Here is a 27,295-nt window from a genome sequence, read left to right as displayed (position 1 = left end):
GGCTGTTAGTGTTGTGTGTCCTTGAATGTGAAACCACATGAGACCATATACCACATGATTCCCCACTTATTTGTTACATTTTTTAAATACTTGAAAATGCACAGAAACTCTACTAAATTAATGGTACCTCACCTAAAATCTGACAGAAAAGCAAAAACATGAATAAGAATTCAAAGCCTCACATTGCTAATCCACTGACCCAGTTGACCTCAGGTGCCAAGCACTTCATGAAGCCTCTTTCTAGCTTTGGGTGACAATGCACACCACAGGTTCTGATGGTAGCTGACATTTGGGGCATCCCTTTACTGGCTATGAACCTCTCCTTGATGGGACTGACTAGCCATGAACTTTACATGGCTAACAAGCATCCCCAAAATTATACTTTTCTTTTTAGATGGTTTGAAGAAAAACAATTGGGGAAAAACATGTGAAGAAGGACATAAAAGTGGTAGATGTTACCCTATGCAAATTCTGAGAAAATACTTAATAACGTTATACAAGATGGTCTCTTAGATATTCATTGCAGAAAAGAGCCAAGAACTGTTTTATCTCAAATTGTCACACATCCTCCTTTGATCATAATTAACCAGCAACTATTAATATTTCTTGACAGTTCTTAAGAACTAGAAAATAAATATGCTACCTGTAAAGAACCCCATATTAGACTAAGATAAATGAAATAAATAAAGGGAGAAAACTACAAATACATAAAATTCTAGGATCCTGAATAACAAAGAGGCAAATGAGTAAACATAATCCAGGACAACAACCATACACGAAAGTAGAAAACAGAGAAAAATCACTTAATGTTCTCCAAATAATCTTGTAATACTTTGGAGAAGAAGTTATTTAGAGCAGAAACACACGCTCTAAATATTCACTTGACTGACTGGTTTATTCTGCCTAGACAGTGTTCTATATTTAGAACGAATTTACTGCTGTTGTCTTTACAGCTCATATATTTCTTTTGGTTTGCAACAGATACATTTGGCAGATTCCAACATCCTCAAATGCACAGTATTTTCTTGGTATCTACGAAATGCAAATATAGGTAGAGCATTAGTGGTTCATCATAATTCTCTGAAAATGATGAGTTGCTCTGCAATACACAGTTCATAAACCTCCACTGCAGTAGACCTATTCATCACATGTTCCTCCTCATAAAAATATAAGCTTGGTCCTACAACCTAAAGTAAATCTGGATAAGCCTAAGACAAAATTAGAGAGTGAACCAAGAAGAAATGGTAGAACTTCCGTGATGGGAGACAATTTATATGACGTTGACTCCAATCTACATATAACAGTGATAAGAACAACAAAATAAACACAATTTTTAAGCACCCAAGTATCTTTTTTTTTCTGATTTACATGTTCATGGTAATCAAGTATGGAAAAAATAAAAAGTGTTTCCTATAAATATTTTTACTTATTCAATATAGAATTTTATCTCCTACTCCCTAGACATTATATCCTAAATATTTTACCTCACTGTTCTTTCAAAGTTTCTATTGTAAGGTTGTTCCATAACTGATAAGGGCCAATCCCCAACTGCTGAACATTTAGGTTGTTTCCAACTGTTACTATTATAAACCATTGGTGATATATAGTCTTATACGTGTATATTCTTGCGCACTTGTATGATTTTGCCTGAGGATACATTGCAGAAACAGGATTGCCGAGTCAGAGGGAGACCCCTGGTTAGACTTTTGATCTATACTGCCAAACGACTTGACAGAAAACTTGAATCAATTTACATGTCCTCCAGCAGCATATACATGCCACCTCTTTATTCACCAGCCCTGGGTGTCATTCTCTTCATCTTTGCCAATTTGACAAGCCAGAGACTGCACCTTGTTTAATTTGATTTTTTTTACTCCAATATTCATTGGCCCTTTATTTACTCATAAACTTTCTATACTCTTTATATATTTTCTTTTGTTTTAATTATTATTCTTATTAATCAGAAAGCACCCTTATGCATGAAAGATAATAACCTTCTTGACCATTTTTCACAATATACGTGAACATGTGTGACTTTTTTAGTCAATATATCAATCATTTTCTTTATGGTTTTTTTCATTTGCTTTTATATTTTCAGAGTCTTTTTTATTTCCAAACAGTAACCAACTATCTAAATGCCATATATTGACTACTTCATCTTTCCCCATTGCCACTTATCATATACTAAATCCTTACATATGTCGCATAGGTTCAGTGGCTGAGATTCCTGTTCTGGATCATTGATTTTGTGCTGATGCTATACTGCTTTAATAACTTTATAATACATGTTAACATATATTAGCACAATTATCCTGTCATTCTTTTTTAATTATTAGCTATTCTCCCCAACTAAATTTTGAATATAACTGCTATAATCACTCTGTCATGTTCCCAATTCAAAAATTCTATTGGAATTACTATAAACATATTAAATTGAGAAGATCTAACATCTTTACGATACAGAGCTTCCCACCCTAGACCATGAGCTGTTTCCCCACTTTTCTTCTTTTATGTTTCTCAGCAAGTAATGGGAAGACCTTTTTTTCATAAAGGTCTTCCCATTACTAGACACTTTATAGTTTTTGTTGTCCTTGTGAAAAGGATATTTTCTAAGTAGTTACAGCTGGTACCGGATCGAATTTTTATGAGGCTAATAATTCATTGAATACTCTTAACAGGAACACACTATTCCACTTTTTTTTTTTTTTTTTTGCGGTACGCGGGCCTCTCACTGTTGTGGCCTCTCTCGTTGCGGAGCACAGGCTCCGGACGCGCAGGCTCAGCGGCCATGGCTCACGGGCCCAGCTGCTCCGTGGCACGTGGGATCCTCCCGGACCGGGGCACGAACCCGTGTCCCCTGCATCGGCAGGTGGGCTCTCAACCACTGCGCCACCAGGGAAGCCCCCACACTATTCCACTTTTATCATCACCTAGGTGTTCGAATTTCCTTAGTGACTAGTTCTAGACAAGGAGAGGAAAGGACTGCTGCTACACACAGACCACCTTGTGCCTGTATTGTGTGTCAGATAGGATCAGATAATATCTGTGTAGCATTTTATAAATTTTAACTTTTTTTCCCTTATATTACCTCATCTGTTATTTACAAAACCATCTACAGTGGACAGGATGCTCTAGAGTAATTGAGCTTATTATTATTCTCATCTTAAAGATGAGAAAACTGAAATTCAGATCTGAATCACTCACTTAGAGAGTCTGATAAAAATGCAGACTTCTGGGCCCGACCCCAGACCTACTTCCTTGGAATCTAGGGGTGGGATGTGAAACCAAGGACTCTGTGTTTTTTAAACTAGCTTCCCCAACCTAAAACTAGCTTCCCCAACCTAAATGCCCATTGACAGATGAATGGATAAAGAAGTTGTGGTACATACATACAATGGAATATTACTCAGCCATAAAAAGGAACGAAATTGGGTCATTTGTAGAGACGTGGATGGATCTAGAGACTGTCATACAGACTGAAGTAAGTCAGAAAGAGAAAAACAAATATCGTATATTAACGCATATATATGGAACCTAGAAAAATGGTACAGATGAACCGGTTTGCAGGGCAGAAATAGAGGCACAGATGTAGAGAACAAACGTATGGACACCAAGGGGGGAAAGTGGCGGGGGCTGGGGGTGGGATGAATTGGGAGATTGGGATTGACATGTATACAGTGACATGTATAAAATGGATAACTAATAAGAACCTGCTGTATAAAAAAATAAATAAATAAATTCTAAAATTAAAAAAAAAAAAAAACTAGCTCCCCCTGGAGACTGCCGTGAAACATCGATTTCACCAAGTCAAGGTCAAGGCTGAAAATAAAAGTTTCTGCCTCTAAATTAGGTATTGATTCCACCATACCTCAATGGCAGCTTAATTATTATGAGTTTCTAGCAATGTATGAATGTCACTGAAGGAGCTGGCTTTTTTTTTTTTTTTTAAGTATCTCTTTATACAGAGGATCATGCAAAAAGCACACCCTGGTTTGCAGGCCACACACCTCAATGTGCAGGCTTCACTTATAATTCAGTCACTGATTCGCAAAGTCCTAATCAAAAGACAGCTCCCCTGTACTCAGTAGTTCACGCCGGGGAGCCAGGCTACTATGGCCTATATGGCCACAGTGAACCTCAGGACACCTTGCCAGTGGTCCTGCCCCACCGATGGAGTCTCGCAGCCCCGTAGCTCGTGAAAGTTGCCTGGAAAAGTGGCAGAGTACCCCAAACACTGATCCCACCCAGGGGAGCCACATTTCCATGGCATCCCCTCGTAAAAGTCAGGCCAGCTTTAGTGTAGGACACCACTGCTGATGAACTCATCCTCCCACGACTACTACCATCCAGAAAAGCTCATGGCGACCCTTTGGGAAAGGCCAGAGACTCATCTGGAGAAAATATATGCCTCAGAGAAAACCTCCGCTTTAGCTGGAACTTAATTCACGTTTCCGTCACTCAACCAATATTTATGGAGCCACGTGCCAGGCCCCTGCCAGATCTTGGTACATGAAGATAAACGGCACACAGCACTTTAAGGCCCAATGGGCAAGGAAGCATGGAAAGACACTTAAGGTAGTTGGAGGACATCAGGGAGGCGTTACAAAAGTGAGTTTTCCAGGTTATGGAAGTTTTCCAGGCTGACAGGTGTGGGGAAAGCATTCCAGAATTTCTTTTCCAGATTTTCAGAGGGAACAACTTGAGCAAAGGCATCGTGAGTATCACAGACTGCAAGGGCTTCCCTGGTGGTGCAGTGGTTGATAGTCCGCCTGCAGATGCAGGGGACTCGGGTTCATGCCCCGGTCCGGGAAGATCCCACATGCCGCGGAGCGGCTGGGCCCGTGAGCCATGGCTGCTGAGCCTGCGCATCCGGAGCCTGTGCTCCGCAACGGGAGAGGCCACAGCAGTGAGAGGCCCGTGTACCGCAAAAAAAAAAAAAAAAAAAAAAAAAAAAGAAACAAAAACAGACTGCAAGAAGTTTGGATTGTAGGAGGGTAAAATAATAGGAGAGATCTGGAAAGGTAAACCGGAGGCCAGATTACAAGGACATTGTACACTCTTGGAAAGTATTTGAATTTTATCTCGGAGATGATTGGGAGCCACAGCTACGTTAAGCCTGAGAAATGAATGAGTCTGGAGAAATGAATGTTGATTAGGAGACTTTTGCAATTGACAAGGTTGGGGGTTGCATGAGGACAGTTACACAGATGGTAAAGAGGAGCCCGAGCATCTACAGATACTTAGCAGGTAGAATTGGCAGGATGTAGAGACCAAATGAATGTTGGGGAAGGAAAGGTGAGGCCAAGCAAGACTCTAAAATCCCAGGATGTGAATGTCATGGAATCGTGGCTCTGTCTTTGGTTTGGCCTCATCCCCAGCCGGTTCCAAAGGTCTTAGAACTGCACAAGCTCCTCCCCTTCCTCTTGCCTTTCACCCCCCCCCTTCCTTTTCCTCCTCCCTCTCCTCCCTCATCAAACAAGTACTGACAAGGGTAGACCTTTCCTGAACACCCCCCCATACCCAACTTCATTCCAGCAGGCTCTGTTCCCAAAAGTACTGTTAAGAAGCCATTTGCTCACTGATGTCACCTTGTATTTGTGTTAGCTTACTTGTACACAATTTTTATATTCATGATCTTCTTTTCTCCTCAAACTTCCAGTAAGAACTGAGAACGAAGGGAAGCTGTAACTTGCTCAGTAACCCAGAGTTTGTTCACAGTGAGTTCAGGCCTCCAGCCAGTCCTTCTGCCTTAAAATCTGGGGTGGTTACACTACAGACTAAACAAACAACTACAAATGAAATCCCCTGTTGCAATAGCCATACCTAAAGGAGAAAAGAAACATGACCAGGGATGGAGATGCATGGCAGAGGCACGTTCCCCTGTTCAAAAGGAGCTCTTGTTACTGCAGGACGAATATACATACCTAACGAAAGAAAACCCTCAGCTCAGTGTCCTAATGGATTCTCAGGGAGACTGTTTGGTTTTCCCCTCAGTCTTTATTCTGTGGAAACAGGACCTCACACCAGTACCTCAAATAAGAGACTTGCCTGAACAACTTGTATTTCACACACACACGGGCTGATGCTTAGGAAACAAGAGGCGTTCTCTGCAAAGAAAGGAAACGAGCTGGCTGAGGGGGGCCAGTGTAGACGGATGAGGTTTTCAAGCCGCCTTAACAGGAACACGTTAAGTTGGAAGGATGAAACCCCACCAGGAAGGAATTCACCACCATTCATATTTATGAAAGTGTATTATCTATTTCTAGTTTCATTCTGTTTTCTAGCTTATTTTAATTTGAGGGAAATGTCATCCCAGATGCCTCTGAGTTGCTTCCTTATAAAATGAACATGCACGTTTGTGAGGCTTAACCCACGTCACAACACACACAAGCAGCTCCTGAGAGCAGACCCCGGTGCTAGGTGAGTCACAGTCCCAGATGGGATCTTCTAGAAAGAAGGAGGAGCTGGGGATGAGAGTCAGTTCAGAGAGGGAAAAGGTCAGCGAACACTGCTGAAGATATTCAGTCAGCAAGCATGACGAGGGTCAGAATTGAGATTTTTCATTTAAACTCTCCTTTTTTTGCAGCACCCCAGACATAGACAAACTGCAGTGGTGATTACCCCTGACTCTGGAACAGCTAATAAAGAGTTTTTATACTCCTTTAGGGTAAAGACAATGTGTTTATCTTCCAGGTGAGGGAGAAACCTACTGACCTACCCAACATCTCACCAAATGAGTAGATAGCTAAGTATGGACTTGAATTCGGACGTGAAGAAAAATTATCTGGAAATTGGATATAAGGCCGAGAACATGCAACTGTCCATGCTAAGGCAGTGTTCAACACCCTTCCCCCGAGGCTTAGTAATCTAGGGTAACTTGCCTTTGTCTGATTCTGCTATTAACTGAAAGTTTAGATTCTCTGAAGTTACATGTTAACTTGTAAATCTTGTTGGGTCAAGATGCAAATAATTCCTGTTTAGTAGAAAGGAGAACACCAAAGCTTATCTTTTCCATAGGACAACAACCAGTTTTCCATTGAACTTAGCCATCTTATTCTAACATTTTGCTTTTGAAGTACCTATAAATGCCCAGTTCTTCAAAATGCTCTTTGAACAAGATTTATCATCTTACTGATTCTCTCATTAACGAGTTAATAAATCTTTGACATAACATCATTCTATATTTGCATGGGGCCATGTTTTTAACTTAATTAAAATTGTATTTCTTGCTATGTCTATAAATCTAGTGTTTCTTCCTCCAAAATAGTGCCTAGGATGGTACTAAAGGTCCTATTAGTACCTTTAGTACCATCCTAGTACATTTAGGATGAGACATAGTCAGGTATGCCTCATCCTACCTGCCAAATACAGTACATTTGACATGAGTGATGCAGACAGCTGGCTGTGTGCTGGGAACGGAGGGGCACTGGGCATTTCCGCCATGCCAGTTCTCAGGATTCAACAGATATTCATCACATCGGCTCCAAAAGATTGCTCTTGGCGGATGAGATGACCAACAAGGCAGGGGCTGTGAACCAGGTTCCTAGTGCTGCTAATGGGCTGGACTTATGGTCTGAGCTGGCTTACAGGGAATGACCAACACTTCCTCATCCAGGTTTGCAAATGACATGCAGTTTCATGAGGCGACTGAAATGCTGAGAGGGGGTGGGGCGGGGGCAGGCTCACGTCCTGCCGGGACACTTTCTCTCTGGGTGAAAGCAACTGACTCTCAGGAGAGCAAACCCACGACTTCAACTTCATCAGCACCTCACTCCAACTCATAAAATTAACCATCCAATCTGCACCAAGAACAAACACAAGGAAGCCAAGAGCTAAATGGATTTGGAGAGGAAGGCCTTCGGTTTACATACTTAACAAGCCACTGACAACTTTTCACGCTTTATTGAGAGAACCATCTGAGCCATTAGCAGGTCATTTGACCCACTCTCTTTAAAACCTCTCTAAGCTCAAAACAAAACACTCTAACAGCTTGGAGAAGAGAAGGTGATCTGGGATTTTAGCCTGACCACTGTCTGCGGGGCAGGTTTGCTGGCTGTAGGTACTTCCCAGCAGTTAGCGTCTTGCCAGGATGCTTCAAGCTGAAGCTCTGCACACTTCGAAGGACCTCCTTCTGCCTGAGTTGCCCCTGGGGCTTCATTTCTGCTCTGTGGATTCAGCAACTACTACGTATGCCAAGAACTGTGTTGTGTACTGTGTGGGGTATGGGGTATGGAGATTCTGTCCTCAAGGGCCTACCTGTCCATTCAGAGACACAAGACATTGATCTAAATAGCTACCATTTAGCGTAGAAAGTGACTGGGAATTCACAAATATTATAAATTTGTTGTGCCATTTCACATGCACTGGGTATACAGGGGAGAGCAAGACAGACTGTCCCTGGTCTTAGAAGAGGTCCAATAAGCATTTGTTGAAGGAGGGGAAATAACAACTTCTCAGCACCTACTACGGGCCAGGCTGTGTGTCAGGCATTTTCTCATTTAACGTCCTCCTCACAAGTATTCTCTTTGATGGGTGATGTTCCCCCCATTTTTAACAAATAGGGAAAGTGGGGCTCAGAGGTGTTAGGTGACTTTCCCAAGGTCATTCAGACAGTGAGTAGCAAAGATAGGATTCAAACGCAGAACCATCTGACTTAAAATATCCCGCTCTCTCAACGTCTCTACATTTCCTATGATCATTTTTAGAGCATACCTTCCTTCTATGCTGACCTAATTCATTTCCAAACTGAGAAGCCTCAAAGAGCCCAGGTTGGCAAGCGATAAGGCATCCATTGCTAGCCCAAGATAAGGACTCACAAAGCCATTTGCATATTCCACAATATGTGAGTGATGCTTGGATCTGTCTCTGGCTGTCTGTCCCTTGATGTTCTCAGTCATCAACTGTGTGATCCATTTACCTCCCTTCTGATAAAATGGGAGAATCAAAGGGCAGAGAAGAGAGAATAAAAGTGATTTCCAGAGATGGGGGCACGAGGGCACTGCCCTGTTCCCTCAGGATTCCTCCAGCAGGGGTGGTCCAACAGAGTAGGCAGCAAAGCTGAAAGCTGACCTGGCTTCCACCCCAAAAACCTCATCCTCCCTCCTCTCACCATTTTGCCTTAACGCAAGTAAATTATTTTAGTTCCTTCTCTTTCGCTTTCTTTGGGAACAAGAATAATTCAGGACTTTCATAGTTTAACAAAGCCTTCAGAATAAAGGCTGTATTAGTGAGTCGGGTTGGGCCCGAGCCTCATGCCCCATCTCCCCCAGTGCACCCTGGGTAATTCTTGGCCATCCTCGGGACGCAGCTCAGACATGTCCTCCAGAAAGCCTTCTCTGACCACACTCCAGCAGGGCGCGTGTGCACGTGCAGTGGTGCCCCTTCTGCATGCTCCCCCACCCATCCGCACTGCCACCAGCAAAGTGCTCACTGCACTGCCTTGTACCCTCCTCTCCACGCTCCGTGACAGGACGAGCTGTCTCTGGCCTTTACGCTCCCAACACTGAGGGCAGTCCCAGAACCCAAGAAACTCTTGAGGAAGGGAAGGACAGAGGGAAGGGAAGGCTGGGCTCAGACTCTCAGCCCGACGGCCACCTTTCCCGGGCTGGCACTCGCCTCAGGCCTGGAACAATTCTCTGCAGTCAGAGCTGCCAAGGGAGAAAAGGGTGAGGCCTGAGGAAAAGCAGGCTGGAAGGAATGTTTGCTCTCTGAGAAAACTCAAACAAGAGCTTCAGGGCTCCAGTGACAAAGGTCAGAGCCATCGCTCTGGAAATTCTGCAGTGCCCAGTGGGGCCGTGAGGGTGAGTCAGCTTCTAGTCCTCGCTCCACAGATGGCCCTGGGCCTCTAAGTCGGGAGACCATCCAAGGGGGTCTCCGGAACAGCTGCCCCTAACCTGTGAGTACTGGGCTCACTAGAGGCAGGAAATTCCATGTTGTAATGGCTGGCTTTCTTCCCCTCATTCCTGATCCCCGTCTAGGTGGTGAATTAGCCATTAAAGAAACAATTCAGGCAGATTTCAGGAACATCCGACTGGGCTCCAAGTGTGCAGGAAGAGGAAAATATAACAGGACGAAGAGCTCGGGGCTGCGCCATCTCACCTTCATTTCCACTGCTAGCCTGGCTTATGAAGGGAAGGAAAAACGGTTAGACGCCCCTCTTCGGTGTCGTCACTAGCGTTGGATGGAGCCAGGTTCGCCCCTTAAAAACACACATGTGAAAGCTCATCTGTGCGGCTGCTGCCATGTTATCAAGCTGAACACACGTTGATCTGAGCAGGTTAGAAAACTTGTTCCCAGTGTCTGGGAAGGCAGTGCTTTTAAACAAGTGCTTTTCAAAGAAAGAGCCATTAAGAAGCACTTGGCGTACATGTAGGCCCTGAACCTGAAAACAAATAAAAGTCAGATCAGTACCACAGCAGCAGCTCCGAGCAGCAGACTAGAGAATTTGGCTGGCATATTTTAGAGATATGGTTATAAAAGGTTGCTCTTCCATTTATCTTTCGTTTCCTGCACAGCTAATGGTAGGAGAAATCAAAAATCATTTTTATGTTGGACTTGCACATTTGTATTAAAATATGGTTGACTCACAATAACGTGTTAGTTTTAGGGGAACAGTATAGCGATTCAGTTATTTTTTCTGATTATATTTCATTATAGGTTATTATAAGATAGTGAATGTGAATCCCTGCATTTGTACGTTTTTTAATCAACTAGGAAAAATCACATTCTCCTTCATAGTTTACTTTCTTTTTCCAAAAAGAGATTAAATGTCTGTGGAAATTTAAATCTGCTCTTTCCATTCACCAAGAGAATCATATTACTCTTGCCTTCGATTTGTTCAATCTCAGTTTAGTTTCAAGTTGAGACTTTATTTCATTTCCAGCCATGTAAAGAGCAGCTGGTATCCCTCTATTACCTCCCACTTTTGGACATCGTTGCTTGGCAAGGCAATAAGCCTGCTGAGTAAATCAAACTCTCTACTTTGCACTCTATATGTGCCCTTCAGTTATGTGAGATGAAACCCATATACCACACCTCCTTCTGCAACTAAGGTTCAAACTGTAATGAATCAGTTGAGCTAAAGCACAGAGATATTTAATAAAAACGCTTTTTGAAATAAATGTTAAGCCCTTCGCATTTCATTATTAGCTTTGCCTTATAGACTATAACATAGGCAGGTGGGTTAATAGCCTTTGTTTTCAGGGTCTTTGAACATTTTGATGACAAATAAAAGCCAAGAGATTTCTAACAGAAAGGTTGCTTACACGAGTCTATATCCCGAAAGGCGGCTCAAACCAAATGAAAGAAGAAAATAAACGAACCAAGAAAGAGTCCAGCATCCTTTCCCTTCAGGAGCTTGATATGACAGGGCCTAATCAGGATCAGTGAACAGCCGGCCTAGTGGCACCAATAGTATTCACCTCGGTTGAGACATTTGGACTTGGCTCAGCCCATCTGCTCTCACTGCCGCCCAAGGTTGCCTTTCACTTGGCAGGCGTGCTGTCAACTTGGTTTCGAATATACACGGGTGAGGCATATGCTTGTCCTTGCTGCCCAAGGAGATGCTGGCATAGAGAAACGTGAAGACTCCTGATTGAAGCTTGCATTTACAGACTCTCTTTTCTCTTCTCCCCTAGTTACCGTGACAGTGGGAGGCAAGCAACACTTGCTCGGACTGTATGACACCGCAGGACAGGTACATTTTTCTTACCTTGATTCATTAAGAGTTTTTTGGGGGGGCGGGACGGAAAGAATGATCCATTTGGCTAGGCATAAGGGGACTCACGGTACAGATATTACCTCCTCTGATCACTTGGGACAAATTTATTGTCTACCTAAATGACAACCAAAATATTTTGAATATCTTAAAAATATTTTCAATTACAGAAAACTAAATCATTGTAGGATTCAAGGTGTTGACAGGCAAATAACCATTCATTTATGGATTGACGACTATCACTAACCAAAATACCATATTTGGCCAAGAGTTCCAATTTCTTCCTACCCATACCAATTCCAGATCCAGGATTACTGAGTCAATTTCATAAATTTTAGTTTCACCCATTATTTTTTTTCATGTTATATTCTTTGCCTGCTCTTTATTTGAATTGCCTAACAAGCTGTGGAAAGGTACAAAAAGAGATAGGGGATGGGGATCAAGGAGTAGGAAGAAGATGGATTAAGTGCTAGAAAGAAGAAAATCCAGGATCCTGGATGTTTTCCCAAAGTGAGGGTCAACCCCTGAATAACTGGGGTTAACTCTGAATTCTCCAAGATTCCTGAAATATGCTCATTCTGTCAGAAATATTTCTTCAAGTTGGAGAACCTGGCCAAACAATAATGTAAGGCAATGGACTGGAACCCTCAGTGCTTAATCAGTTAGCACATGCTCTGCTTGGGTGAAAATGCCACTTTATCTTTTTTTCCTTGCATCCCACACTCCACTACAAAAAAGTTTCTAATGTTACAAGTTCATGGGCTAGAGGGGAAGTGGTTAAGCAACTGATGGTTATGGCCCAATTTCTTTGACAGAGCTTTTGGTACCATACATCCTGGGTCATTTATTTAGGTCAAAATCAGCGGGTTGTTCAGTCTGTCCAAATTCATACATCTTAAGTCCTTTGGAGTGAACATTAGACCATGCTTATTCCCACTGTGAGTTTCCTGGTAATTGTTCTTTGTAGTTATGCATTTGTCTAGATTTTTTTCACAATTATCTGGAGATACGTCTTTTTGCTCAATTTGATATCTCTATACTAAAAAACAAATCATAATAAACAAAATTCTCTTTAGGATTTCTGTGTGCATTTGCAAGAACCACTGTATAAATGTCTGTGGAACATCAAAGTCAGATGTTGGGCAGGCCCAGGCAGCGGAGAACTTGGAAAATCTAGCACCAGACTCAAGGCTCTTAAAAGCCTCCAGTTTCCCCTCGCTGGCTGATGGGTGTTTTAGCCAACTACTCTCAGGAACTGGAAAGTGGAGGAGACCTCTCACATCAATACCGAGACACACGACTAGAAAAGGATGCCCACAGATGCCCAGATTGGAAAGGTGATTTGGCTCCTTTGAGCTAAGGTACAGGGCTTCAGTGCAGCTCATGCTTGACTGCCCCTCCACCAGAAATCGTTCCAGCAATAGAGGGAGACTGCTCTTCGGGCTGGAGTTGCCTACCCTAATTCAGTCATTGGGGTGTCCCCATCCATCAGGGACTCACAGCCTGAAAAAAGAGCTTACACCCTTTTCCTCCATAATCATATTTTATTAATATAATCCAGTTTGAAAAATTCAATACAGCAAGGATTATTGCCTGATTCTGAAACCGCTTTCTGTTTCCCTTGCCTTCTAAAAATGCTCTCTGTGCCCCTTGTGCCCACCCAGTTCTCCCCAGTTCTATAGCAATCCACCACAATTGTTTGCTTCTGTGCGTTAATTGCCCCCAGAACAGCCTCCCTGGCCTCTATTTAATTTTGAATCCAATAAAACTGCATAAAGGCAGTTTAATTATTCTTTCCCACTGCTCTGTCCTTAGAAAAATTTAATAATACTAGTATAGGAGTTGAGACTCTAAGGCAGAGGAAAAAATATCTTTAAACTCCAAATTGACCCAAACCTCTGACACAGAAGAAAGTGATGAGCATCGATAGAATATAACAACAAATGGGTTATAGATATTTCTTCAATTTAACTTTCACTTTAATGCTTTCCACCAGCTACTCTGAAAGCCCAGAGGTGGACAAGGTTCATAGGGGAGAGTAAAGCATGGGGAAAAGAAATCAGAACACATCTTAAAGCTCCTTATAGGACTAAAATTCTATGATTAGGACCTTTAAAAATGACCTCGAGAATGCCTAAAAGAACTGGAATAGGGCTTCCCTGGTGGCGCAGTGGTTGAGAGTCCACCTGCCGATGCAGGGGACACGGGTTCGTGCCCCGGTCTGGGAAGATCCCACATGCCGCGGAGCGGCTGGGCCCGTGAGCCATGGCCACTGAGCCTGCGCGTCCGGAGCCTGTGCTCCGCAATGGGAGAGGCCACAACAGTGAGAGGCCCGCATACCGCAAAAAAAAAAAAAAAAAAAAAGAACCGTAATAATTAAGCAAAACAATTTGAGGCTAGACCCAAGGGAGACCTCTCAGCAGTAAAGGACTGTTAGGTATTGGAATGCATTCCACTGAAGGATGACACGTATGAGTAATTCATTTTGTGGAACAGTGGTTCTCAAGCTTGAGCAGGGATCAGAATCACCTGTAGGGCTTGTTAAAACCCAGTCACTGGGCCCCACCTGCAGTGTTGCTGATTCTACACGTCTGGGATGGTGCCTAAGTATTAATACTTACATTTCTGACAGGTTTCCCAGTGATGCTGTTGCTGGTCTGTATACCATACTTTGAGAACCACGGTTCTAGAACCTTACCATTCAGAGTCTGGTCCACCAACCAGCAGCATTGCCAGGGACCTTATTAGAAATGCAGAATCTCAGGCTCTGTCCCCAGCCTACTGAATCTGAAAATGCATTTGAAGAAGATCTCCGGGTGATTCGTATGCACATTAAAATTTAAGAATCATGACCCTGGGAGTCTTTGGTGGTTGAAACATTGTTCCTAATGTTAGGAGGATGTGGTGGAAAATAACCATTACCCAAGTTGATTCCCATGGTTCTACGACTCTACCAATAAGGCTTAGTGACAAATTTAATTTAGAAGCATTGTCCCAACATTTCCATTGCCAGCCTCAAGGAGGATAATCTAGCCTCCTCAGTTATATTCGAACAAATGTTGCTGAGGTCACATGGCTAAGGAAGATCTATAACTAATTCAAAATTATTCATCTGGTCAGAGTTCCTAACAAGGAAGAGCAGCGATCTCAAAACCAATTGATTAATCCCTGAGCCACAAAAAAAGAAATAAGTCTCTGAATCTGGCTATAGGGTTCCATCTTGCTGTGAATAATTAGATTTTCTCGCATGAACGAATCAAGGAGCAGTGCCCCTCATCTTTGTCCTGAGCTAACTGTGGCTCAGAGTGAACAAAAACAACTTCAAGAAGCACGTGTGTTCGGAAAGATAAACTGATAGGAACTCGTTATTTCTACCCTCAAAGCCAGCCCTGGACAAAATCACTCGACCTGGTTCCCTCCACCTCGCCACACCTGGTCACCTCAGGCATCACTGCAGCCCCACCAGCCTCGCCTGACACACGCTTGCAGCACTGCACGAGCCAGCCAAGCATCTGCCGAAGGCAGGTTATAATGAAGTTCACGTGCAAACACGGCCAGCACGCGGCAGCTGCTACTAAACATTAGCTCTCTCCCCAAGCCCCTGAAACAAACTGATACTTGGACTTTGAGTGGAGTCTTTTGAAGACAAAGAGCCTTCAGAACTCTGGTTCATCTGTTGGGTAGAATTCCAAACAGTCGGTTAGGCAATGAAGTGAGGGGTTTTTGTACAGGGTGACTCGGCATGTTACCCACTCAGCTCACACTGGGGAGGCAATAAGGCCTGGTCTGTAGACCAGATCTATTTAGGTCCTGCCAACCCAGCCTGTGCGACTCTTGCCCCTCCTAAGTGTATTACGGAGAGTCTCTCTGAAAGGGATTTCTAGAGCTCAGATCTTTGGCTTGACTACAGAGAGTCTGAGAGCCGACTTTTAAATGACGTGATTGCAGGCCAGTTTCTTTAGAGTGTGTCACGAGGGAGAGCAGGAAGCTGGGGTGGGGATACTGCCACAAGCCTGGGTACTGGCCGGCTAAGGAATGCCAAAGTGCGAGAGGGGCGTTTCCCAGGTCACGGCCTTGAACCAGGCATCCTCCCACCCCTCAGCCGACCACCTAGACTGGAACCAGTCCTGGTACTAAGACACCCTGTCTCTTTCTCTCGTGGGCCCTGGCCTCCAGGAGCAACATGGGTAAAACCCTGCTGTGATTGTGGCCTCTCAGGCCAAACTCCAGGATGGACGTATCTCAAAAGCAACATTTGCAAAAGTGGCAGTTAGCAGCAGTACCAGGGAGGAATGAGAATCTCCTGGTGTCAGGAGCCTGGCTTCTCAGCAGGATAAACCCCTGAGTTCTCTGCACACAAGCACTGCTGGATCGGGGGCCGTCTGCTGGTGGCCGAGCACAGAATGGTGTCTGTCACTGAGAAACCACAGCAGCCCAGCTGTCACTGGTAACCACGAAAGTTGGGAAGCAGGAAGGCCATCAGCTGTACCCCTCACTCAGCCAGGGCTGCACACCACGCGTCTTCACCTGTCCTGGATTCTGAAACCCTTCTCCTCCCCTTCTCCCTGCCCCCTGCCCCCGCAAGGGCTGAAGAGAGAGACATAAGGACCAGGCAAGGAGGCCAAGTACACCTGGGGTTCATTAATGGCAACCTGGAAGGACAGGAGCCTTCCTCTTTGCTATTGGCTGACCCAATAGGCCATCTGGATTTGAACCCAGAGAATATGTCTCCCTAGCCCATGTTCTTAAACACTAGGCTGCACTCCTGCCCTACGTGTGCTGTCCACATTTTCCAAACCAAGACTGACAGATATGAGTGTACTTATGGGAGAATATGAAAGTGAGAATGTGTTGAAAATCTGGGGTAAATACCATTAAACCCACAGGGCTTGGAAGCAGAATTCCATTTCCAATTTAACATAGGTATGGGGGTGGGGAGGCGGGGAGGGGATGCTCAGTGCAACGCTCCTAGCCTCTCAAAGTGTGGTCCCCGGACCAGCAGTATCAGCACCACCTGGAAACCTGTTACAAATGCAAATTCTCAGACTTCACCCCAGGCCCGCTGCTGAATAAGAATCTGCATTTGAACAAGATCCCCAGGTGATTCAAATATGCATAAAGTTTGAGAAGGGCTGGTCTAACGGTTTCACTTGCTCCCCACTGTGCCATCATGATGCGGCTGTTCCAGGCATGTTTCGAGCCCAAGGTGTTCAGCCCGTCTGAGGCTGAGGCTGTCCCTGAACTTTTCTTGTTTGATAATCACCCACAGTTACCCCAGAACACCAGATTGCCTTAAGACCAAACACTCTCCTGCCTTTGGAGTGAAGTTGGGTGGAAAGCACTCAAAAGCCTACCTTGGGCTTCCCTGGTGGCGCAGTGGTTGAGAGTCCACCTGCCGATGCAAGGGACACGGGTTCGTGCCCCGGTCCGGGAAGATCCCACATGCCGCGGAGCGGCTGGGCCCATGAGCCATGGCTGCTGGGCCTGCACGTCCAGAGCCTGTGCTCCGCAACAGGAGAGGCCACAACAGTGAGAGGCCTGCGTACCGCAAAAAAAAAAAAAAAAAAAGGCTACCTTGCCCAAATCCCACCCTTCCCTCCACCCCCATACCCTGCCCAGCCTCTTTGTCCACTTTAGCCCTTAAAGCCCCCTTTGAGTCACTCTTATAGTCTTCCATTCTCAGTTTCAACATTGGAACGGGCCTCAAATACAAAATAAACCACCGACCCAATGCTCAGAGCCCCTTTATATCATCTCAACATGTGCACATCCAACCAAGACACAAAACGTGCCCCATTGCAAAAAAAAAAAATCACCCGAGTTATCATCTGGTACAAATTCAAGTCCCCCAAACTCCCAGCACCCAGGCCTCAGTCTGAGGGGACACTTACTTTTATTAATCCTGAACCCACTGCCGTGTGTCAGCTGCAGCCAGTGGCAAACGGGGGCTGAAACGAGCCCGACCAGCCTAGGTGTGAGCCTTCTTTAGAGGTACGTTTGCTCTGTAGTCCTGATTAAATCATTCAGTGTCTAGACTTGAGCTATGACAGTCACCTGGAGGGCTTGTTAGGACACAGGTGGAGCAACCCCTCCCCCAGAGCCTCAGCTTCAGGAAGGCTGGGTGGCACCGGGGAACGTGCACCCCTAACAAGCTCGCAGGTGATGCCCATGCTGTGAGTCGGGACCCTACTCTGGGAGCCACTGCACTAACTGAACTCTAAGACCTCTTCCAGCCTTGAAGTTGTATTTTCCCAATTCAGTCAAATAACTATTCTACATTATTCTATTATCAGAGAGCTTACTAAAAGCAAGAGACACTTCACCTGTCTCATTTTCACATAAATCGAATTGTTTCCCATATTTTCATTTTTCCCCCACTAGCTTTTCCCCAATTCTTTTCGCCTTACATAGTTCATATAGCATCCTGACTGCTGTATGCTAGACATTCAGTAGGCAATTAATAAATCTTTTTAAATGGAATTATACAGCAGGACTAAGGTTTCCACAGAAGAGAGATCCAGAATACAGAGCAGGACAAAGCCCAATGAAGGACACAGTCAGAAGTCACTCAGCTGGACCTACCAGGAGGGTAAATTATTGAAAAACCAACTTTTCTCCTTCCCACCTACAGTTAATCCAGCAACCAGGGGGTCTTCCTAACTTTTCCATAATGTGAGCAGAATTCCTTTGAGAGCTTCTAGGTAAAGAATCAAGTAAACATGATCCTTTCAGACTACCAGTTATTTGCTTACCTAGTTGTGACCCAACTTACCTAGTTCTGACATTTCTCTCATTTGTGCTTTTTTAAGCTTTGAGGTTTTAAATATACAGTGTCTGCTGCCATCTGGTGGTAATTTCTGGTAGATGCAGGCCTAGAGATATGCCTCTCTATAGCTCTGTAGAAATAGATACTATACCCACCCCATGGTCTCTAACATTTCTTTTCCTAGATCCTTGGGTAAAGTATGAACCCATATTAAGGTTCCTGGATAAATGAATTTTCAAGAAAATGCTTAATCTGTCCCTTAAAATTCCGGGCTGAAGCAAATCGTGTGGTCACAATTAAGAGCTAGAGCTGGATTCAGGCTAAATACCCCCATCCTGGTGCTTAATAGCTCTGTAACATTGGTCCAGTGCTGAATATCTCTAAACCTTAACTTCCTCTCTATGAAACTCAGATGTTGATGGTACCACCTTTTCAGTGCTAGTGTGAGGATTCAACTAGATAATGCATGTAAGAGCTTGAAAGAGTGCCTGGCCCTTAGTAATAAGCCCCTGATACATCCTCTGTTGACATTTAAGATGATGTAAATCAGTTGTTCTCAACTCCATGCCAACCTCAGACCAATGAACAGAATACCCAGATTCCCAAGCCCACTCTCCAGAGATTCTGATTTCACTGGTCCCAGAGTAGGGAAGGTAGAGGCAGGTAGTTGGTTAGCAGGGCATTAGGATGTTTTTAAAGCTCCCTGGATGGTTCTAATGAAAACTACTGCAGTAAATGATAGACAGAAAAACCATGTGTTCATCTGCAGGTCACTGCAGACCGGTGTCATCAAAATCGGTCAACAGCATTTATGGAATATTTGCTATGGACAGAGTACAAGTGGGGCATGAGAAAAAAACAACAAGGCCCCTACTCCATTTATGACAATGCAGATGAGAGGGTGAAGTGGCAGGGAGCAGGTGGTATCATGAACAGCTGTAGATTATGGGCTGGGAAGGAGAGTTCTTGGCTTGTGGACTTCACAGCTACTGTGAGAGAGAAAGTCCCAGAGAGAAAGGAGAGAGGCAGAGAGACTGTGGGACAGATTTGGCTTTCAGGGCTAGCTGTGGAAAGAGGAAGAGTCACTGACAAGAGACAAGCTGTCCCCTCCCACACTCCCACCCCCGCCACGCAGGCGCACACACACACACACACACACACATAGCCATGGGCACAACTTGGCTGAGATGCCATCGCAGGCCTGGCCCAATCAGTTTTTAAGCAATGTACTCAACCACAATGACTGATTGTTTTGTGTGTTCTTTTAGTTCACTTTTTAGGATTTTAGAATTTTTCAGCATCCTTGCCAGCTTGCATTGAAATTGCTTAGATTTTGTTAGTATTAAAAGCAGTAATAGTGCCAGCCATGCATACTGAGTCCCTATGTGCTGGGCACCTTAAGTAAATGATAGATAAATGCACGGCTACCAGCCAGAGATGACCACCCTTGACATTCCAAGGGGCTTCCTCCCCTGGGAAGGGGCATACGTGTACGTGGCTGTGTGCGCCCCCTTTTTATAAAGACATTATTAGGGTCAACAGAAAGATAGTGAGGTCAATATTTTTAAATATCCATGACCTATTAAGTTGAAAAAGATAAGTGTCACAACAATGAGCTATATAATCAATTTCTTTTTTAAATAAACATGTGTATGTTATATACGTAAATAAATATTAAAAGTTCAGAAGGATACTGTTACATAGCTGCTTCCTCTGGGAAGAGAGGAAAAACTTAGAGATCAAGTGCAGGATGGGAACAAAGTTTTACTTCTACCCTATGTACTTCCGTAAAGTTTGAATTTTTGCAAAGAGCATATATAAATTTTGTAACTTTTTTAAGTGTTAGGAAGAGTAGTAAGGACAGACCCTAATAAATGAATTGATATGTTGCCCATGTCTATGTACACGTGTGTAAGTGTGAACATATAGATTTGATTGCACCTATGTTTGTATGTGTGCCTGTATGTAGTGTGTATGTGTATATAAATTACACATAGTGTGTACGAACATTTTGTCATATTGTGGTATGTGAGAACGTGTGTGTATACATAGTATATACATGTAAAGTATACACACACATAAAGTTACTTTGGGCTTATGTGTTACCAAATTCTATGAAAATAGATTAAATCTTCTAATGAAATAGATTTTACCTTGGAACCTCCTAAAACATTTTACATACAATAAAAGGTACTTGCTGACATTTTCCCAAAGTTGAGATGATCCAATGTTTTTCTTTGTCTCTGTCGTCTCCCACTAAAACAGCATATACATAAACATCTTATGCAAACAGGAGCTCTTCAACTAGAGCATATTCTGGTCTGAAAAGTCTTTGGGGAAAAGTCATTAATCTGGCATTTTATTTATTAGGCCACAGTATGGCTTTTAGGTAGCTTTAGAAACAAATCCCCAAATTCTTAGCTCTAAACCTTCAGACAATATATTTATTCAAATATTGTGGTGTATGATTTGGCAACAACTCTGCTTTGCATTCGAGTTAGCTTATTCTTAATTAAATTTCAATGCAATTTTTTCAATTATATAAGGAGAGAATTTCTGTGCCTTGGCCAATGGCCCACTAATTTAAATCCATATTCAATACAACACAATTCCCAAGGGACAGAATTGCAATAATTCTTACTGAGTTATACACATTAAATGGATGAACTTCATGGTATGTAAATTACCTCACTAAAGCTATTTTAAAAACTTTTTTTAGGTTTTTTTTTTTTTAGTTCATCTTAAACGGAGGCAATTCATAATCTTTATACAGAACAAACAGGTGTTTTCTGGATTGATGGCTCCTTTACTTCTTGTAATATAGGGAACCACCAGATTCCAGGGTCAGGGAAGGAATGGGGTCGAAGGGCTTGGCGGTGGAATCGTTCCCGAGGCACTCCCTGGAACCACGTAGCCACACCTCACCCCGGCTGTACAAAAGCCCAAACTCTTTGCTCTTCCCGCAGGAGGATTACAACCAGCTGAGGCCGCTCTCCTACCCCAACACGGATGTGTTTTTGATCTGCTTCTCCGTCGTAAATCCTGCCTCTTATCACAACGTCCAGGAGGAGTGGGTTCCGGAGCTGAAGGACTGCATGCCTCACGTGCCTTACGTCCTCATAGGGACCCAGGTTCGAAGGCGGGCATGGCAGGGAGGGTCGGTCGGTGGAGGGTTTGTGAAAAAGAAAAGACCCTTTCGCAACTCCTGAACATCCTATTCTATCAAACACTATAGAAGAGTGTCTCAGATACATCAATCCTATGAACAGCCTTTATTAAAAACTGAATGATTATTTAGCCCATGGTTGAAAAGACAGTAAAGCTATTTAATATTAAACAGGAAGTTTTGATGGGGCCTTTAAAAATTAATCTCTCCGCTTTTTGCTTTTAAATAACAAAGTAATTTTTTAAATAGACAGCCTTCTCCAGTCCTGAGCCAGAGGAATGAGGTGCAGATGTCAATTACACTTATTATCTAATATTTTTTATATCTAAAATCCATTATTGTTTGAAAGTCACAAAATAGGTGTGAATGTCAAAATGACCGCAGCAATCAGAACTGGCTCATTATGACAAAAACTCTTCAGGAACAGCCGTTGAAAAGGAAGACAGAAATTCATTGCTCTCTATTCCCTTTAAGCCCCCGATCTCTCAGATCTTAAAAAAAACATTAAAACAGATATATACCAGATAAAGCTGTGATTGTAAAAGCCTTTAAAGTGTTTTGAAAGCTAATAAATTTCCATAGTTTGAATCTCCAGCAGTAAGCCAGTTGCACAAATGCGTTAAAGATTGTTCCAGCTTTTTATAGTTTTAAATAGATTTTGTTCTTTGCTATGTTAAAACCCAAATTACTATCCCAAAGACATATGGAAATGTAACGATACCAAAGAGCTTTATTATCTGTTTCATATGCTGCTCCTTTCTATTTCTCATTTTACATTGTGCTTCACAAAGAGAAATTTTTTAAAAAGTAAAAGAAAGGAAAACATTTCCTAGAGAGTGTATGGACAGATAATGAATACATCCATAATTCAGAATACAATTCATGCTTCTGCTCTGAAAGATCATTATTAGTTTGTTTAAATGAAATCTTTTGCCTTAACTCCAGATGATAGTGTTTGACCATTTGGTGGGAAAATATGTGATGGGACATGTAAACATGTTTGTATGATTTGAATCCTTTTTATAACTGGTGGGCACTAAGTTGAAAAATTAAGGCCAAAAAAAAAATGCCCACACACACAAATTAGTAAAGCTGAGAAATGTGCTTACGGGACCCTAATATATGAATATATTATTTTTCCTTTAAAACACAAGCCTTTATGTGCCCACATTTACACCCATGAGTGTATGCATGGGTTCACACACACAGTGAGATTTTAAAGCAACTTAAATATTTAATTAAATTATCAACCCTAATCCAAACACAGATGCTATTTTCGAAGTAGTTCTGCCTTTGAAAAGATGAATGCTTATTCCTTGAGCAAGCCCTTTTCAGGACTTGCCTTCAACACATTTGTTAGAATATCCTCACAGGTGGCAAATCTTCATCCCTTTGAGGGTGAAGATTGGGTTTGGAAACTGTCCCCCCACCAAAATATATATATATATATATATATATTCAGAGCCAGGAAATAAACTATTAGATAATGAGTAGTATAACCGGGGATCAAATGAGGCATCACCGTACAGTAGTAAGACTGATTGATTATTTTGTATATCCTATAAGTGGGACCTAGAAATAAACAGGAAATTTCAAAAACATTTGAAACAGCTACAGAATCATTCGAATCAGCTCCCAGGGTAATAGCTTTGTAGGGGAAACGATAAGGAAAGCCTGGTGTATACATTTACAAAGAACTCACTCTAATTTTTAGACATAACATGGCCACGTGTGTGTGCCTCCTTAAAGAAAATTCACAGGTGTCAAGGGGAAAAACATCTCTATTATGTGACAGTTTTAAACATCTGGTGAGGCCTGAAAAAATAAATACGTGTATCACATGTGTGTTTTTTGCCAGATTGATCTCCGAGATGACCCTAAAACCTTGGCCCGTTTGCTGTATATGAAAGAGAAACCTCTCACTTATGAGCATGGTGTGAAGCTTGCAAAAGCGGTACCGATTTGAATTTCATTTTAAATGGATGCTGAGAGAAGAGTTTGCGTATGCTTTGGAATGGAAGAACGACATCGGCTTTTGCTTTAAAATACAATGTGTTCAGAGTCATCTCTCTGCTTTATACTCTCCCCTCTATTCTAGTCAGGCTGGAAGGGACCATTTGGTTAGCATTCTTGTCAGCCAGCACTGTCTGTTTTTCATTAAGAAATTTGGTGAATTTAAACAGCTGAAGCACTTATCATCTGATTTAGCAACCTCTAAAATTATCCATTTGCCATATTAAGTATGAATAATGGGAATCATTAGATACATATTTGTAAATTTCATTGCTTACTATCTGTGTGACTCATTTAAATGACTTCATAAAAGGCATTTTGTGATTTTCCTGGGAGAGACTTCGATTTGCATCTGGCAGGGTTATATTTGTTCAGTATTTCTCACCCTATAATGAACAGCCACTTAGAGAGGCTGGATTATGTCACAAACAGCATCTTAAAAGAGTAACACAGACCAAAAGGTAACTAGTTGGAGAATCCAAGTGGCTGTTCGACAGATAATAGCTACTTGCTCACAGCTGGAACAATTTCCACAGACCGTTCTTCATTCCTAAGAGCTTAACAGTGATTTTGTTGGGCAAATGATTCAGACCAAGTCTTTGTCTCCCATTTACCACCAAGATGTGTACAAAGGCAGACACTAAAATGCACATAAGAGGATAAGGTACCATATGCAAGAGGAGGTTTATAAATCATATTTCCATAACCTCCTCATTGATTTAGTCACAAACCCATCAAGCCCTGCCAGAGGTTTCAGAAATTTCTCTTTTACTTTCTAAAGTAACTAACCCTGCAAATGTATGCCCTGGGGCAGAGTTAGGGGTCCCTCTTTTAAATAAGTCAAGAATAACATTAACTACCGATTCTTTGTGAATAAAAATGCATGCATTTCTCTTATTAAAACTTTCTTATAGGCAACAAAATTAAGTGATGCACTCGAATAGAAATGGGTTAAAGTTATGTTTTATGGATGCAATATATGAGAACATCTTACAAATATTTGATAAAGTTAACGCTTCCTACTTCTATGGATAGTAATGTCAGAACCAGCAGTGTGAGCCATCCATTGCGTTCTCACTAAGCACTTTACAAGCTCTGTCTATTTCAGCCTCATGCTCACCCTCTTAGGCACATAGTCCTGGTCTCCTCTTACAGGTGAGGGAACAGAATCTTAGGGAGATGAACACGTTTGATTCATACAGCTGATAATAACACAATAAAACAACTCTAAGCCAGCCCTGTGGACGTCATCCCCATGCACCTGACCTTGTGTAATCTCTCCTCCAACCATTTGTTTTTCCTCCTATAAGACGGGCATACATCTACAGGTTCTTCTACCTTTTCTTCACGCATCCAGCTTCCATTCTCTCCCTAAGGTACATAAATATATAGCTCCATAAATGATTGTATGTGATTCCCAACTAGGCATTTTTCACAAAAAGGAGGTCCCGGAGGCCTCCTTTCTGCAGGAGCTTGTTTTCTGTGTCTCTTGCTTCTGGCCTCTCTCTCACCACCATCCTGTCAGTGTCCTAGATTGACTTCTCATTTGGGAAGTCGTTTCTTCCCTCTGAGAAGTTGTTCCAAAGCCTCCCATCTCATTTCATATTTATTTTAGGAACAATGGCTGAGTTCACCACTTCATTGCCTTTTGCCAGTTTCTCCTAGCAACTGCTCTCAGATACTGAGAGAATCATGTTTAGCTTACAAAATCCAATTTAGAAGAAAACCAAGCAAGAATTTAACTTGTTTCATCACAATTCATGTAATTATAGAGATGCTTTAAGTTTCTCTGCTCCCTGACTTTCCTGTCAAGTAGTTTATAATAACAGCTAACATTTATGGTGTGTTTGCAGTGGGCTGGGTCTCATGCCAAGCGCTTTACATGCTTTGTCTTAATTAATCCTCACAGCAACCCCCTGAGGTGTATATATTATTACCTCCACTTTCCTAGAGGAAACTGAGGCTCAGAGAGGCTAAAGTCACACCGCTTGAAAGTGGCAGAGCCAGGATATGAAACTGTGCTTTAACCACCATGCTCTTCTGCTTCCCTCCTACAATCTGAAAAGAAACCCTTAGGTTTGGGGCTTCTTTGTTTATAGACTGAAGCCCCGTATTTTTATGTGTATGTTCTCCCCATAGCTTAAAGGCTTTGCAAGTTCAGATTTTTTATATCTTTTTGTTCAGTACTTTTCAATTTCCAAAACATTTTTTATCTATCATCTCTTTTTGGTCTCAAAGGACATTTTATTTATAAACGACATTTTCATATTGTACATATTTCCAGTTCTTTACACTCCAAAGGCAACTACATTTACGTAAATGTTTTATATCAATTTATAATAAATATTCATTGTTATCCCTTTACTTGTTTTATCCTCCCTCTTCTCTTCATTATTGTATTTTTTAATCTTCAGCCTACTTTTCCCATGCTTTTCTCATTTGTGTATGTCCGTACTGCCGCTGGACTTACTTGGCAATAACTGATACCTAATATGTGTCACTTTAGCTCTAAGATGATACTTTTGTGCATTCTCTTTCCCAATTCCATTGGATACAACCTAAACATGATTTTCTAAGCTCAGACTTCCTAAGGTATTTCTTGATAAAGCACATGACCATCTTTCCTTTTTTTGGTCTTTGGCCTCTTTTGGGCCTCTCCTGCCCTCTTCTTCACCCTGTGCCTTATTTATTTATTTATTTATTTATTTATTTTTGCGGTACGCGGGCCTCTCACTGTTGTGGCCTCTCCCATTGCGGAGCACAGGCTCCGGATGCGCAGGCTCAGCGGCCATGGCTCACGGGCCCAGCCGCTCCGCGGCATGTGAGATCTTCCCGGACCGGGCCACGAACCCGTGTCCCCTGCATCGGCAGGCGGACTCTCAACCACTGCGCCACCAGGGAAGTCCACCCTGTGCCTTTTTTATTGCTGTTCTCACTCTTTGTCTTAGCACCTGTTTCCCCCTGGATTTTTAACTTGCACCAAAAAGCAGCAAAACTGCCGCAAAAATCCTGTCATCAATGCTCATGGAGTCTTTAGTACCCTCCCCATGACTGCAAGAGTCACCACTACCTTCCTTGTTTTGTGTGCCGGCCATTTCCTCTTTCTCCCATGGTCATTAGAAATCAGTCACTTCACCGCTGGGGTCTGGGCTACAGAGGTGAGAGACAGATAGCCCCTGCCCTCAAGAGACCCCAGGCCAGAAGATGAGAGAGACAGACAAACAAAAGTACACCAACTGAACAAATACAACAGAAAGGTGCGCAAAGGGCTGAGGTAACAGAGAGGAGTGAGTGATGGACACATTCAGGGGAGGAGGGCTTAGAGACGATTTCTTGGAGTAGTTGAGAACTGAGCCAGGTTTACAGGATAGGAACAGGTTTGTCAAGTGGACAAAGTTAGGGGACTGGGGAGACGAAATTCCAGATAGGGAGACCAATACATGCAAGTAATGGGCCAAATTTCACCCACACATGCTTTGATCAACACACACAGGTATTTTTGATGTGATTTAGTGGTCAACATTGAACAATTTGGAAACTTTATGTAAATGTACACATTTCTAGCTTCTTTAAAAAAAAAATCAGTACATCCGGCAGCACTATCCAGCATTTCCTCATCAACTGCAACTTTTCA

General features: G+C 42.7%; 1 protein-coding gene across 2 annotated transcripts in view; it reads left to right on the top strand.

Moving 5' to 3' along the window:
* The window catches only part of RHOJ (ras homolog family member J), an 82,699-nt gene that overhangs the window by 49,416 nt on the left and 5,988 nt on the right, over positions 1 to 27,295 (top strand). For both annotated transcript variants that reach the window (XM_067733899.1, XM_067733891.1), the window contains exons 2-4: positions 11,637 to 11,695; positions 21,449 to 21,613; positions 23,507 to 23,602. In XM_067733899.1, the coding sequence (XP_067590000.1) occupies positions 11,637 to 11,695; positions 21,449 to 21,613; positions 23,507 to 23,602 (320 nt within the window). The remainder of the gene's footprint in view (positions 1 to 11,636; positions 11,696 to 21,448; positions 21,614 to 23,506; positions 23,603 to 27,295) is intronic.

This window comes from Pseudorca crassidens, chromosome 1 (genome assembly GCF_039906515.1).
Source record: "Pseudorca crassidens isolate mPseCra1 chromosome 1, mPseCra1.hap1, whole genome shotgun sequence".
Lineage (NCBI taxonomy): Eukaryota > Metazoa > Chordata > Mammalia > Artiodactyla > Delphinidae > Pseudorca > Pseudorca crassidens.
This window is presented reverse-complemented; position numbering and strand designations above follow the sequence as displayed.